This window comes from Indicator indicator, chromosome 10 (assembly GCF_027791375.1).
Source record: "Indicator indicator isolate 239-I01 chromosome 10, UM_Iind_1.1, whole genome shotgun sequence".
Taxonomy (NCBI): Eukaryota; Metazoa; Chordata; class Aves; order Piciformes; family Indicatoridae; genus Indicator; species Indicator indicator.
The window spans coordinates 15,676,572-15,692,466 of NC_072019.1; the positions used below are offsets into that span (position 1 = coordinate 15,676,572).

The window sequence follows — 15,895 nt, forward strand, 5'->3', positions numbered from 1 at the left end:
CTACTGTAAGGGACAATACCAGAGAGTTGCTCACATGCTTGGAACAGCCTCCTGCATTAGTGAGACCTGATGCTCTTAGGGGTCTCTTCCAACCAAAATGATTCTTTGACTAGGATGTGTTCAGCAAAGCACCTGGGCATGCCAGGCAGCCTGCTCTTCACAGATTAACAGGCTCTCCAAGTCATCATGGACCCGTGGGTGATGGTGCTTGTGGCAAAGCTCAGAAAATGTTTTCCTCTTTGCCTGAGGTTGCCATGCAGAGCTCTGGGCAACAGTGCACTCTTCTGTGGGCGATAAGCTGTGCTATGAGCCAGCAACCTGTGCTCATAGCACAGAAGCCCATCCTGGACTGTCTCCAGCAGTGTGGGCAGCAGGGGCAGGGAGGGGGTTCTGCACCTCTGCTCCACTCTGTTGAGACCCCACATGCCATACTAGGTCAGCTCTGGAGTCCTCAACACAGCAGAGACATGGACCTGGTGAAGCAGGGCCAGAGGCGGCCACAGCAATGATGGGAGAGCTGGAAGCCCTCTGCTGTGAGACCAGGCTCACAGAGTTGGGGTTGTTCAACCTGGAGAAGAGAAAGCTTCAAGGAGGCCTTCTGGTGGCCTCTCAGTGCTTAAAAGGGGTGATGAGAAAGCTGGGGACAGACTTTTTAGCAGGGTCTGTTGTGACAGGACAAGGGGTGATGGCTTTAAACTACAAGAGGTAAGGAAGAATGTTTTTGACATTGAGGGTTTTGAAACACTGGCTCAGTTTGCCCAGAGAGTTGGGAGATGCCCCATCCGTGATAGCATTCCAGGTTAGCTCTGGAATGGTTTTTGGCTCTGAGCAACCTGCTCCAGTGCAGATGTCTCTGAAGACAGCAGCGAGGTTGGACTAGATGAGCTTTGAGGGTCCCTTCCAACCCAAACTAGTCTATGGTTCTATGATTCTCTTCTCAGCTTGCTGGCAAAGCTGGGAGGGATGAGTATGCCATACAAGCCCAGGAACACCCTAAGAGTGCTGAAGTCCAAACAAGCCAACAAAACAGTTGCCTCCCTTCCCCAGACCTCCACTTGACCTCTCGAGGTCACTTCCTATCCCTAGCATTCTACGTTCAACGTCTAAGGCATTTCTGTGGAAAAGTCTTTTCTCCAAAAGCAGAGGACAGAAGAAAGCGTTCAGCAATGTAACCTGGGAGGTAGCAGGAGTGCTTCTGAGAGCATGAAGACAAAGGCACTCTGTAAAACTACAAAACCCTAAGCACCAGCCACAAGCTCCTCAGATTTACCTTTACCCAGCACTGACGATATGGGTAAGGACGTGCTAATTGTGTACCTGAGCAGACAGAAAGGAGACACAAACTTTGGAAGTATCTCACAAGTGTATTTATTAGTCAGGAGCAATCTGTCCCAAAGTGTGACCCATGGCAGACTTTAAATGGCATTACATTACAGTACAGCTGCACTCCCTGAACAGAAGCTCGAGGTACAGAGGGCAGCCTTCAGCACAGCCCTTATCTCCTCTCCTGGGTTTGCTTAGGTTTGAGGACAGCAGTTCAAGAGAAGTCCATTTGCTTCGATCATTTGAAAAGCTTCTTTCTTTTCTTCCTCCACTGTTTATTGTTGGCCTCTTCGGTGTCGTCAGGAGGGTCTGGTAGTACAAAGCCATCAGTCACTTTGTAGTAGACTGTTGTGGAATCTGACTCAACTATGGCCAAAGTAACTGACAGCGGGGTGTCGGGGTCGTCCTGGGGGAGGGACGCCTTCCTCAGGATTTCTCTGATCCTGCAAGAGCAAACAGCTGGTTAGAAAGGAGCCCACCACAACCACCTAAGCATGGCACTGAGGCAGAAGTGCACTACTGCTATTTGTGTTCAGTCTGGCTTTATTTTGCACGTTTGTCTTCACTGAAGAAAGAAGCAAAGATGTGGTGCTGAGGGACATGATTTTACACCAGACTTGGTGGAGTGAGATAATGGTTGGGCTCAACAATCTTAAAGGTCTTTTCCAGTGAAAATGATTCTGTGATTTCTGTTCCAGTAAAGATGTAAACTCATATAAGCAAAGTAACAAGCCCAAATAACAAAGAATCTCACGCAGATATACTCCCTTGGGTACATCTCTGCTGGGAACAGCTCGGCGCATCCTGGGGTTGTTCAGCCTGGAGAACAGAAGGCCCCAGGGAGACCTTAGAGCAACCATCCAGTATTTGAAGGAGGCCACCAGGATAGCTGGAGAAGGCCTTTTTACAAAGGCATGGAGTGACAGGATGAGGAGTAATGGCTTCAAACTAGAAGCAGCTCAATTTAGATTAGAGATTAGGAAGAAATTCTTCCCCATGAGGGTGATGAGGCACTGGAACAGGTTGCCCAGAAAAGGTGTGGAGGCTCCAAGCCTGCAAGTGTTCAAAGTCAGGCTGGATGTGACCTTGAGCAACCTGATCTAGTTGGAAGTGTCCCTGCCCAGGGCAGGGGGGTTGGAACTAGATGATCTTTAAGGTCCCTTCCAACCCAGACCAGACTATGATTCTATGACTCTAAGCTCTGCTTAGATGTTCTACTGTGCATGAGCCCTGCCCATCCTTCACCCAGCACGACCATAGCATGGCAGTCTATAATCTCTAATTTTCATTACCTTAAAATAATAATCTATTTAAGTAACACATGGTAGTCAATTAGAGAACAACATAATTCAGACTTGTTCCATTTCTAGAGACAAGTATTCCAGTCTCTGTGCTACAGTACAGATTGTGGAAGACGCAGGAACCAAAGCCAGGTTTCTCTACCTCCCTGTCTAGACTAGAAGCCACAAGAGTAATCTTCTTCAAGACAGTCAGCATAAATAACATCCTCCGTAAAAATTCAAGGCAAAGTTATGCAATTTTTCCTGTTCAGCTTATTTGAGGAATAACATGCCAGTTGCTCTTCAGTTCAGAGCTGAGGACAACACTGCTTCCTTCACCTAAAGGTTGGGTGTGAGAGGGCTCACCTGGGACTGCCAGAACAAGTTATGCTCCAAGGAGAAGTCAGCCATGCAGAGGCAAAAATCACCCCTCAGATCTCATCCACCAGAAAACATTCATTTCTGAAGCTGGGCACTGTAGTTGAAAATCAGCCTCTTTCTAAACACATCAGCTCTCAAACCTTAATCATCATCTTCCTTCCAAACCTCTTTGATCCTTTAATAAAAGCCAAATGGAAAGCGTCAGAGAAGCAGCAGCAGCCTGGAAAGCCTTTGCTGTTAAGTCTGTGACCCTCTGAAGTGTCCATCTGTGTTCTGAACTGTTCATAATCCAACTTGGCTAATAACCGCCGCAGTGCTTTCCCTTCTTTCATGCTGGCCTATTATGCAATGCAAGGGAAGGCAATACAATACACAATCATTCCAGGCAAGAGAGATACTAAGGCTGAGAAAAGACATGTTCTGGTCTTCCTCAGCACATTTCACAATGAGAACACATGAGCTAAGACAGGCTGCAGAAGAAGACAGACACCTGCAAAAGACTCACATTTCAAGCAACGTGACATTAGTTTCTCTGCTCCCTGCCACCTTGGCACTGCTTCGTCTGCACACTTTCTGGGCAGGTGCTTTGCTGTAGGAACACTAACTGCACTGTGGGTGCATTGAGGAGACTGTAAACCAAAGCCTGCTTTCCAAAGCTGTAGGTAATTCATGGACGGAGATGCAATAAAAATGGAACACTATGAGTGATGCCTCAAAAATGTCAAGGCCTTCCAGTGAAAGCACTAAAGGATCATCTAGTCCAACCTTCCTGCTACAGCAGGGTCACTCACAACAGCTTGCCCAGGATCACAATGTCCTGGTGGGTTTGGAATCTCTCCAGAAAAAGACTCCACAGCCTCTCTGGGCAGCCTGCTCCAGGGCTCCAGCACACTCACACCAAAGTTTTACCTCCTGTTCAGATGGAATCTCCTAGATTCCAGTTTGTGCCTATTGCTGCTGGGCACCACTGACAAGAGTCTGACCCCATCCTCTTGTCCCCCACCCTTTAGCTATTGATCAACATCGATCAGATCCCGTCTCAGGCTGCTCTTCTCCAGGCTAAACAGTCCCAGGTCTCTCAACCTTTCCTCCTCACAGAGATGCTCCAGGTCCTTCAACATCTTTGTAGCCCTATGCTGGACTCTCTCCAGCAGATCCCTGTCTCCTCTGAACTGGGGAGCCCAGAACTGGAACCATGACTCCAGACATGGCCTTATTAAGGCAGAGTAGAGGGGCAGGAGAACTTCCCTCAACCTGCTAGTCACACTGTTCTGAATGTTCCACAATGTTTTACTGTAGTTCTGGCAGGTGACAAGGGTCTGGAAAAGGATTCTAGATGTCTTTTCAGACATTCTACACATGCACAGAACAAGGATCCACTTGTCACACCCTGGTATGTCTGGAGGAAGCTCTGAGTAAATTGCCAATGGTCAGGCCAGATTGCTGTCAGAGACTCAGGGAGAGAAGAACTATCCATGGCCTTTTTGAAGCAGTGGATATTTATTTGTCTCTTTCTCCTAGGAATTTAAAATAGAAGTAGCAACTAACAGTCAAATAAAAGGGCACAGCTATCCTTGAGAGACACTTTGGGCCCTAAAGAAACCCAGCTTGTGTTGAAGGTGGATAATTCCCTATCTGGAAGCAGACTCTGGCAGTGGTCTGCACTCAGCCAGGGCAGAAGCTCCTTCATATTTTCATTAGAAATGCCACCATCTCTCTTCCTGCTCTATTAGGGAGATGGATGTAATGGTGAGGTCTTAGATCCAGATTTTCCGTCACCCAGTTTCTTCTTATACTGTCAAGCACAGATATTTGAACCTTTATTTCCCCACATTTAGCACTTAGAAGATGCACCACAATCCCCAAAGTGGTCAGGTCCTGCCAACAGATTAATGAGATTTTGGGACACCACTGACTTCCTTTTTGGGAGCCTAAGTTTCAGGCTTTATGTAAAGAACACAAAGACCCACCTCAGGACGATCTGCTGATACTGCTGTCCACAAAGCCCACATTTTCCACTGCACATAGGGAATCAACTTCTACCACCATAAAGAATTACAACTGCAAATGCAAAATTCTCCTCTTCCCCCTTTGCTCAACTCAGGTAGCCCCAGAAGAAGAGCTCTCATTCATGCATACCACATGGTACAACTAGCCATGGCACAAGGCAGCACATCTGTACAGTAGAGAGTAACAAAATAAATATTCTTTTAAAAGAATAAGCTTTGGAATTCAGGAAGTCTGATACAGATGCCTGTGCTTCCTCTCCTCCCCTGAAGCCATCACTGTCAGCCTCTGCATCCAGCCCATCCACAGAGTTTCTCCACAGCATTTCAGAGAAGGAGTCAGAGAACATCTGGCTCGGAGCTGATTTCACTGCACTTGCTACCTGCCCTGAACAGAAAGATGAACTGTTGCAGGGAAGGTTGAGTATTTTTAATCTTTCTTATGTATCTAACACTATGAAAAAAAAAAAAAGATTAAAAAAAATAGGAAAAAAGCGTTCTTGGCCTCCTGAAATTCAAAGGAATCCATGTTTGACCTCCTAACCAGAGTAAGAAGCCTTTATTCCAGGAGATACAGCCTTACAGGCAGCCCATCTCACCCAACAGCTGCATTCCATGACTAAAATGAAGTCCTAAACAACAAGTCCATATGTTACCACCTCCCCCCAGAGCTAGCTGACTTCAGTTCCTGTGTTAATGGTTACAGATAAGCTCCTTACTGAGCAGAACATCTGCTACACCATGCAAGTGATGTCAGTTATAAAAGATGGCTTTTGCTTAAGTAAAAATGGGTTTGATGTTTCTGGAAGTGACAACTATCAGAAGCCTCTGGAACAGAGGAACTCAATACCCTCAAGTGCTTTGGCATATTCCTCCAACAGGCTTGATAACCTCCAATCCAGCCTTTTTTTCACCATGACTCACAACTGTTAGGACTCGTTCTGCAAACACTGTTCCCATTGATACCATGGGATATGACACACAATGGCTCTGCTTTTGGTTCCTCAGCCTTTACAGGCCATGCTCCACCAGGTGAACCCCAGAGAAGCTGTGGTGTCAAGCATTTCACACAGACCTGCCCCAGCTGCCTCTTCCATTTCAACAGGCATTCAGGTATGCCCGCTCCACATCAAGTTTTAAGGCATGCCCACTCTAGACATGGAGTTTTAAGCAGAATAAAGAGACTTAAAATGAGAAAAGGTGCAGCTGAGAAACAACAGTGTCCTGAAGTGTCTGGACGGCGTGTTTTCAACCCAGTCTCAACTAAAGCCTGTGCTGGAAGAACACACCATTTCACTTTGTCATCTCCTTAAGAGAACTTAATCACCTTAGTACATGTTCAACCCCAGGCTCTACCTTGTCCATCACCTCAGGATCATCCACAGGCTCAGGTTGGTTAGGGAGATCAGGAGCAGCCAACTCTCTATGTGCTGCCTTTTCAGGATTTATGCCAGTGACTACCTGGTACCAAATAAAAAGGTATCTCCAAGAGAGCTCACAGAACAAAGTGTGTGCCCTGCAGCATCCACAGTGGGAAGTCTAGGAGTTAGATTGTGCAACCACTCCTTTCCCTTCTTTCCTTCTCCTCTCTATGAAGAAAAACTATTGAATGTTACAACAGACAACACTGAAGCTTTAGGTTTGCCCCACAGAAACGTACATCTGGAACGAAGGCCTTGCGAAAGGAAAATAACATCCACAAGCTAGGGGAATACAGACATCACAAGAAACACTGGAAAGTTTTTAAGTCCCACAAATAGAATGAGATGAACTATTTTTGTTAATAAGGATTATCCTTTGTTGCAGATTGTACAGTCCGAAGTTTGCAGAATAGCTGGAAAAATCATCTCTAAAATCTGACGGTGTCTGCACATTTGCTGCAAGCTAGGATCTGCTCCCAGCAAGACAAATCCACGGACCATGAAGCCCTCAATTTCCACCTAGGAAGCAAACTCACAATCCCCTCACACTGCAGAAGACGCAAAGGGTCTCAAACAGTGAAGGAGACATTGTTCTCCAAGTAGAGAGCTGGCATTTCTAAAACCCTTTGCATCACAAAAAAGGCTGCAGAAAAGGTTTCTAGATATGTACAAGCTACAGTCAGTTAGGTCTGCCTTTTTTTCTACCAAAGAATTAGCTGTAAGAGCAGGTTTAACTCACTGGACATCATGCAAGTACCATGGCAGTGAAGGTAGCAGCATTAAGAATGCCACCCTGCATCTGCTTTCAGTGCTGCATTCAAACTAAATGGTGACAGCGAACTTACTTAGTCTCCTATCGCTGCTGCAATTAACAGCTTAAAAACAAACAATCCATATAAAAGAGGGAAATTTTCCTATCTTAATTTTTTATTAACAGAAGACTTTTGTACTAGCAAGGCCTTCAACACATCAGAAATTTGTACTGAACTTCCTAATGATCTAAAATAACAATGTCCTTTTTGCTCCAGAGAAAGAAACAGGCATCTGAGCAGTGAACTTCAGGCAAATGTGGCTTGAGATTTTAAATGACTGTCCAAAAACTAAAAGAGAACAGAATCAGAAAGGAAAGACAACATGGACAGTAAGTTTTGTGTTGAACAAAAGAGTGTTTCAGTGCTAAATCCCATGCAGGCACCTCTGAGAAGCAGCAGAAGCACTGAAAGCTCCGGGTGGTTTTATGGAGGTTGCATAGAGCTCCATTGAGCCGAAATGGAACTCCTGCCTTCCCCACCAGAAAAGCCAAAGGCTTTCAATCTGCCCTTTATACTTGGATGAATAATTCATTGCAGGCTTGGCCAGCCCCAACAGCTCCCTCCCCTCCATCAAGGCAGGACTGGAGAGGCAACACAAGTTGGTCTCTGTACCACTACAGACAGATCATTACTCTGTGCATCGGAGCACGTCATTGTACCAGGCGTGTTCAGACAGGCCCCGTGACAGGAGAACCAAGGTGGAGGAAACCTCCTGCAAAGTACAATACCTTGAATTTAGTCAGCATTACAGAAACAGCACAGCATGGCTCACCATCAGGAACACTGCTCCAGACACTGCTGCCTGCCCTGCAGCTAGATGAACTCAGTGCCTTGAAATACACAGGAAGAAGCACGTGGTGGTGGGAAGGTGTACTTGGACACCATTAGATCTTGGGATTTATTTCCAAACTACAGGAACATGGGATGCTGGAAGAAACTTATGTTTTTCAGGGCAACAAACCTGGTGAGGAGTTAGCAGAGCATGTTTTAGGAGGCCAGGCTGAGGGAGCTGGCATTGGTTAGCCTGAAGAAGATGAGGCTCAGAGGAGACCTTATTGCTCTCTATAGGGACCTGAAAGGAGGTTGGAGCGAGGCTGGTGTCAGCCTCTTCTCCTGAGCAACTAACAGCATGACAAGAGGAAATGGCCTCAAGCTGAACCAAGGGAGGTTTAGATTGGATATTAGGAAGAATTTCTGTACTGAAAGAGTGGCATTGGAACAGGCTGCCCAGAAAGGTGGTAGAGTCACCATCCCTGGTGGTGTTAAAAAAAGAAGAGTAGATGTGGCACTTTGGGACATGGTCTAGTGGTCACGGAGATATTGGGTAGAAGGTTGGACTTGATGATCTTAGAGGACTTTTCCAATCTTAATGATTCCATGATTCTATAATTTTTATAACAGAAAAAAATAAATAAACCCAAGAAAACTCCACATGGCTCACTGGTCAGGAAAAGGAATTGAGAGCCCAAGGTGTATGAAGGCCCTTTTCCCATGGAAGTTGAAGAAGAAAAGACAAATCATGAAAAAAAAGAGGAATTAGAATTAGCTACATTCTACAAGATACACCAACTGGATGAGTAAACTCAAATGATGCTCAGAGCAGAAAAGCTGAGGATGCAAGAAAAGGAGCATCAAGTTGCACCAGGGGAGGTTTAGATTGGATATTAGATGAAAGTAAGGTCAAGAGGATAGGGTCAGAGTTACTTGTCAGTGGTGCCCCATGACAGACCAAGGGGCAATGGGCACAAACTGGAACACAGTCTTTCTCTACTGGGCAGCTTTCCAGACATTCTTCCCAGGCCTGTAGTGTTGCATGGCGTTGTTGTGCATCTTATCCTCCAGGTCTTTCCTCACAGAAGATTCAGCAACCTTCATTTTAAGAGCATACACACACACAGAGCTTGAAGCCACTTCTCAAACTGTGTCAGACTACCATTTGCATCAGTGGTCAGTTTGCTCCAGACCCTGTCATTTTGTGAGTCAATGAGTTCCTGTGCAGCCTTGCACTGTCAGAGCAGGAAGATCAGCTTCCAGAAGTTGTTTGTAGAAGTGGACAGTGAGCTGAGTGAGCAGAACAGCTTTTGCCTTAAGCAGTTAGCTGCCATGCAGAAACTGGACATGATGGAATCTTATGATAGGCTAAAAAACACTGAGCAGATTTTTATTTTTTTCTGTAGGGCACTCATATTTATCATGTGCTTAGGTGTCCCGCTGGTAATTTCCACTGCAACTTGACTATGCCCATTTAAGGACACATTCCCCTGCTCATCAGCCAAGCAGAAACTTTCATGAGACACCTGGGAAGGCAGAGCTTGACTGAAGTGGCTTGGAGAGGAAAGCCACCCCTGCAGCTCCTACCCAGGCCTTGCTGCTTAAGCAAGAAAATGCTGCTCATAAATGCTGCTTTTGCCATTAGCTCATTTCCAGGCCCAGCAATGAGGACAGAAGGTTTCAACCTTCCCAGTGCCCTCCAATGCATTACTTTCAACATGAAGTGAGATGCATTCATACTTCTTCCTCTACTTTTAGCATTGCTTTGAACCAAAAAAAGCAAAGCAGTCAGGTACAAAAGCTGTCCTGTCTACCTTCAGCTTGGGAAGTCAAGTGAGAAAATAGCATTTAAGACATCAGAAACATAACAAGCCTCTTACCATCAACAATCACAACACCACATTCATCACTGTCAGAACAAAGAGGCAGCAGCACTCTGATATTGTTTCCATCTCCATCTCCTTCTGTGTGATGCCTTTTAATGGCCTCCCGCTACGCTGTTGAACTTTCAGAGAATCACAGAATAGTTTGGGTGTGAAGGGACCTTATAGATCACCTAGTTCCAACCACCCTGCCATGGACAAGAACACCTCCCAGTAGACCAGCTTTGTCAAAGCCCCATCCAGCCTGCCTCTGAACACTTCTAGGCTTGGAGTCTCCATAATGTCTCTAGGCAACCTGTTCCAGTGCCTCATGGGGAAGAATTTCTTCCTAACATCTAATCTAAATCCAGCTTCTTCCAGTTTGAAGCCATTCGACCTTGACAGTACCCTTTGTCCTGACACTTTGAGATACAGCTACTGTCCACACCCCCTGGTTTTTGCCTGCTGTTCCAGCACAGGAGCTGTTGATACTGTCCTCTCTCTCCAAAGACAGACCAGGCCCCTCTGAGCAGTGGTGACCTGCTAATAAAATTCCAAGCACGCATATGCACATCCAGTAATACAAATTCAAGTGTACACAATCTTCCTGACTGACAACACCCATGGCTATCGAGCACATACAGGCTTTTATGGACTCACCTGGCATCACAACCCAGTATTCAGCTCCTTCTGGTGACAACATGCCCTATGTAGTTGCTCTGTAGCAAAACCCAGTCACACACTGTACTTTCAATCAACGTGACACATTCACTCCCTCCCTGCTTCACATCCTTCCAGTAATGGATTCCATCCGTGCCGCTGCCAGAGGCAGAGCAAACAGTATCACCACAGTACAAACAAGGTCAGGGGCTCCAAATGAAAAGCTCCAATGAAACAGTGAAAGATAGGACACACATGCAGTGCAATATTGTACTGTCATTAAAAGCCAATTAGAACATCCTTGCTGGCATTGATTCAATGCTAGGAATCAAACTTTCCAGCCTAGGTAGAAAGCTGCTACTTTAAGCAAGCACAACTCAGCACATAGCTGTAACTTCCCAAAGAGCCCATATCCTAATTTGCTGCCTTCTTTTCCCACCTAAAATCTAGTTTGAACCATTAATGCAGTGTGTCCCCTGCACACACATGCAGAGAGGCTCAAGGACACTCAGCATTTCATCCTGCAAGACCTCTCAGCAGCTTTCCTCTGCTGTGGAGATAGAATCACAGAATCATTTTGGGTAGAAGACCTTTAAGATCATTGAGTTCAACCATTCTCTAATTCTGCCAAGTCTGGTGCTAAACCATGTCCCTCAGCACCACATCTCTGCATCTTTTAAACACCTCTAGTGATGGGGATTCGGCCACATCCCTGGGGAATCCGCTCCAGTATTTAAGAACCCTTTCAGTGAAGAAATTTTTTTCTAATGTCCAACCTAAACCTCCCCTGGTACAACTTGAAGCCATTTCCTCTCATCCTATCACTTGTACTAGGGAAAACAGAACAACCCCCACCTGGCTCCAACCTCCTTTCAGGTAGTTGTAGAGAGCAAGAAAGTCTCTACAGCTCCAGATCACAGAGATCATACTGTCTTTTCTGGGCAAGATCAAGCCTCCAAGAGCGACTGACCAATATTTGCAAATGGGAGGTTTTCTCAGCACATAGGTAGTACTCAAATCCAGCAACATCTAGTAATTTTCTTCCCCCTCACAAATATATTCTTATAGAATAATTAAGATGGAAGACTGTTTGCAACAGACAGCTCTGTCACTTCTAAGACCTGAATTAATAAAGCCAAAACCATAACACAGTTTAAAACATCATTCAACATGTCTAAAACACACACGTCTGCTAAACAAAATTCATCAGCTACCTACTACTGTGTCAGACTGCTGCCTGCAGAGCAAGAGGAAACAGCAAACACAAGCAAGGTCTATAAAGCCAGCTCTGATTACACGCTCCCAGCAAGAGCAGGAACAAAAGAAAGTGCAAAATGTACTGCCAAATGCAGCTGAAATAGTTCAGATGTTCAGAGAGATCATAGGACAGAATGGCAAATACCAGCAAGAGAAGGTGGCCACTATCAGAGAGTGATTCACACTATGTGTTTGAAGCTGCTCTAAAGGGCCAGTTAAAATAGACCCTAAGATGACTGAAGTGGAATTTTCCTAGGCTGCAACTATCTGTAATACCACAAAGTCAGAGCTGTGCTGTCCTGCACTGGAGAATAATTTAGCTTTACATGTGAAAGCAAATCAAAATCACAGCTCAAAAGACGTTTAACATTGAAGTCTGGATAAGAGGAATTTCCAGTTGAAAGTAGCCATATTATACTTTCAAAACAAAAAACAAACCAAACAGACCAGGCTTATCCATAGAATCAACAATAAAAATGTTTATTTTTAGACAGGTCCCATACAATTTCTTTCCTTTTAGGTACTTTAAAGCCCAGTGACACCACAAAAATATTGCTAGACTTCCCAGACTATAAAAAAGCAGCACAAGAACGTTCAAAATGCAAGCAGTGAAGGTCTTGTATTCTAACCTTGCCTTTCAAGCACAGACTTTGATACCCTTTGTTATCTCCCAGAGCATATGCAACTTCAAAACAATAGGAAGTGTTTGTCAGTAGGAGACAGCTGCTGTGGGAAGCTGACATGAAAGGCCTGCAACTTTCAGAGAGAGAGAGGCAGAGACTGATACAGCTCAGAAAAGTAAACAAATCTCAACTTTGTGTACATGTGTCCAGCACCCAAAGTAACTCTGCTCACAGGCCGAAACATTGCTTTGCTCTGATACTCCTTCGTTTCTCCCCATTCCCCTCTTCCCAAGTCACCACCAGCCTGCTCAATAAATCTTTTCTTCATTTTATCTTATTGGCAACACAGGGCAAAGACCAACCACATCCTCACCTCTCATGGCTCAAGGACATGTGCACAGGTACCGGCACCATCACTTGGAAACTGTCTTGCTCTTTTTCACGTGCATGTAAGCACACCAGCTGCAATTCTGCTACTCCAACGTGCTTCACTTCATGCCAGTTTCTCCCTAGGAAGATTCATTGTTGGTGAGAAGAACATAAACCACAAATTTTAACCATCAGATATCAATTTTGGTATTTTAACACCGCAGTTTCTGTCTTCCGTCCTTCTCCTCACAGAACACCTCCCATGGGAGCCAACTATCAAGTTCCCCCTCTGAGAAACAGCCCTGTTAAAAAAACCCCATGAGAGCAGTTCTGCTGACTCCAGAACTATACACTGATGATGAAAAAGGATCTGGCTGACAAATCTTCCTTTCAAAAAAGCAAAAAGAAGACAAAACCCATCTTTGTCATCTGCAGCATAAAGCTGTAATCCAAATTTGAACTTTATCAGTACCCTGAACTGTGAAGGAGCAGGTGCTAAAAACATGATTAACAATGATCCACAGTTTTCCCCTTTAGCTTGAAGGAATAAGGCTAAAAGTTTTTATTGCAGAACTACAGAAATCTTCTCTTAAAGCCTATTAAGCCATTTTCTTCAGAGGTGTTAACAGTAACAGACATGGTGCTCTCTGGCCTGTAAAATCCCTCCCTTCCCTGGCCTCAAGAACTATCAGGCAGATGTTTAAACATACCTCTACTCCAGTCTTACAAAACACCAGACTTCCAAATCATCTCCTTTCCTCAAGTAATCCTGCCCTTTCCAGAAAACAACATCCTAATCAGGCCGGCACATATCAGCCATTTGCTACGGCCATCAGCCACAGTGAAACACTATGATTTAGTAACTTGGACATTAGCCTACAAATGAGGACTTTCTCACCAGCATAACCACTGAACTTGTAGTTTCACCTTTCTATTACATGCAAAGGCTGAGAAACCTGGGGCTGTTTAACCAAGAGAAGAGCAGACTGAGAGGGAATCTGATCAATGCTCAGCAAGAGCTAAAGGGTAGGAGGCAAGAGGATGGGGCCAGACTCTTTTCAATGGTGCCAGGAATAGAACAAGGGGCAACGGGCACAATCTGGAACACAGGACGTTTCACTTAAGCGTGAGAGAAAACTTCTTTGGTTGAGGGTGCTGTAGCCCTGGAGAAAGCTGCCCAGAGAGGCTGTGGAGTCTCCTTCTCTGGAGAGATTCCAAACCCACCTGGACATTGTGATCCTGGGCAAGCTGCTGTGGGTGACCCTGCTTTAGCAGGGGGGTTGGACTGGATCATCTCCAGATATTCCTTCCAACCCCTAGTATCCCGTGATTCTGTGACTCTAAGTACCCTTTTCTTCCCCTACTCCTCTTTTGCTTTTTTTCCCATGCCAATTGTCTTTGCCCTAGAACCACTGGACAAAAGAGCCCTCACCTTTGTAAGGCTCCAGGCAGGTACAGGATAGGAATCTTCAGTACCAAAATATCATGTTTCTGAGAACCATCACTACATGAAGTTTCAAGAAGAACAACAAGGACTTTTGTAGGAAGGGTCCTGTCAGTGCACCAATTTTAACACCACCTAAGTGCAAACACATTTATTGGATGTCTGCTCCACCACTTCATTGAATTACCTTCTAAGAGGTCCAGATACACCACAAATGCAGCATATATTTGGGCACTGTCAGATATATCAAGTGACATCATTTCTGTGAACTGAAACCCAAAAAGTAATGTTAGTGAAGGAAAGTAGAAGTATACTAAGAAGGCAGACCAAACCCACAATCTGAACAGTTATCTCTGCCACTGAAATATGAAACCAGGTTTCAAGGACCAACAGGCAATTAAAAAGCAAGATTTGTTGTCTGATGGTTAAGAGATCTGTTTTCCTCATTCCTGCTATTTCAGCCCTTAAGAAAGCAAGCCAAATAAACAAGTAAGTGAGGAATCTCATCTATTCCTGGAACAGATCTAGCTCTGTGGGAAAGGGCTGTGAATTTTACCTATTTTTGCTGCAGTATATCAACACAAGATGACAGCCAAATTAAATACCTCCACGTCTTCAGTATGCTAAACATTGAGATGGAGTCAAAGTTTAAAATGCTTGCATTTCCCAGCTGTCACTTCAGCATTAACAGCTGGACTTGGTGATCTTGAAGGTCTTTTCTAACCTAAATGATTCTTAATGGTCTTTTCCAAGCTAAAGGATTCCATGATTTCATGATTTAGAGCCTTATCCCCTACTAAAACTAGCATTCTCCAACATCCCCACCGCACTACTTGGGAGATGATCCCCCTCAACAGCCCAAATATAACGAAACACATTAAAAACAATCTCCCCTTCCAGCACCCCTTCTCGAGGGAGGCAGGGGATGACGGGGAATGACGAGGCACGACGAGGCGAGCACGGTACCTCCTTCCTCGGCCCTCGGACACGGGGTGCCTACGATCACCTACGTGTCCCCACCCCCCGGGGTGCTCCATAAAGCAATGGTGGGGGGCCAGGGGCAACGGGCAAGGGCGGGAAAGCGAGACTGCATCACTCCCAGTGCCTGAGAGCCTCCCGCCTCAGCGGGGATGGGCCCTTTCCGCAATGATGGGCCGGGGAGCTTGTTCAGACCTACCGTGGGGTGCTTCGCCATCCAGTTGCCGCCAGCCCACCACGCCCAGCCCTGCTGTTCCCCTGGCTCCTGCCCGCCCGCGGAGGTTCCCTCCACCGCGTCACAACCCCTCTCCACGGGGCTGGCCACCGGCTCCATGCGCTCCCCGGTGTAACGCGGCTTCGCTCCGGGCGGCGCCACGCAGCCGACCAGTCGCCGGTAACTGTGGAGCTGCTGCTCCAGTTCCGCGGCCACAACGTTCCCCCTCGCCCAACCAAAGCCCCACGGCCCGAAGCGCTGCGTTAACCCTATTCACGGCCAGGATGATGTCTGTGTCTGCCCACAGCGGGGCCTTCTGCACTTCCTCTTCCTAATCCCAAAATCTTATTACGCAAGGAGGTTTGGGGAGTTCAAATAACTATTTCAGGCAGGTAAGAAGGCCAGAAGCTGCTCTGTCTGGTGTATAGAGATAGCAGGAGAGAGGATGCCATGCATCATGGAATCGTTTTGGTTGGAAGAGATCTTTAAATTCA

At 45.8% G+C, this 15,895-nt stretch overlaps 1 protein-coding gene across 1 annotated transcript; it reads right to left on the bottom strand.

Moving 5' to 3' along the window:
- Positions 1-1,394: 1,394 nt before the first annotated feature.
- On the bottom strand, positions 1,395-15,437 carry TSEN15 (tRNA splicing endonuclease subunit 15). The gene is made up of 4 exons (XM_054384428.1): positions 15,387-15,437; positions 14,397-14,478; positions 12,770-12,905; positions 1,395-1,766 (listed from the first exon to the last, which is right to left on the bottom strand). Exons 1-4 carry the CDS (start codon positions 15,402-15,404, stop codon positions 1,562-1,564), a joined length of 441 nt encoding a protein of 146 aa, XP_054240403.1. The 5' UTR covers positions 15,405-15,437; the 3' UTR covers positions 1,395-1,561.
- Positions 15,438-15,895: the final 458 nt, after the last annotated feature.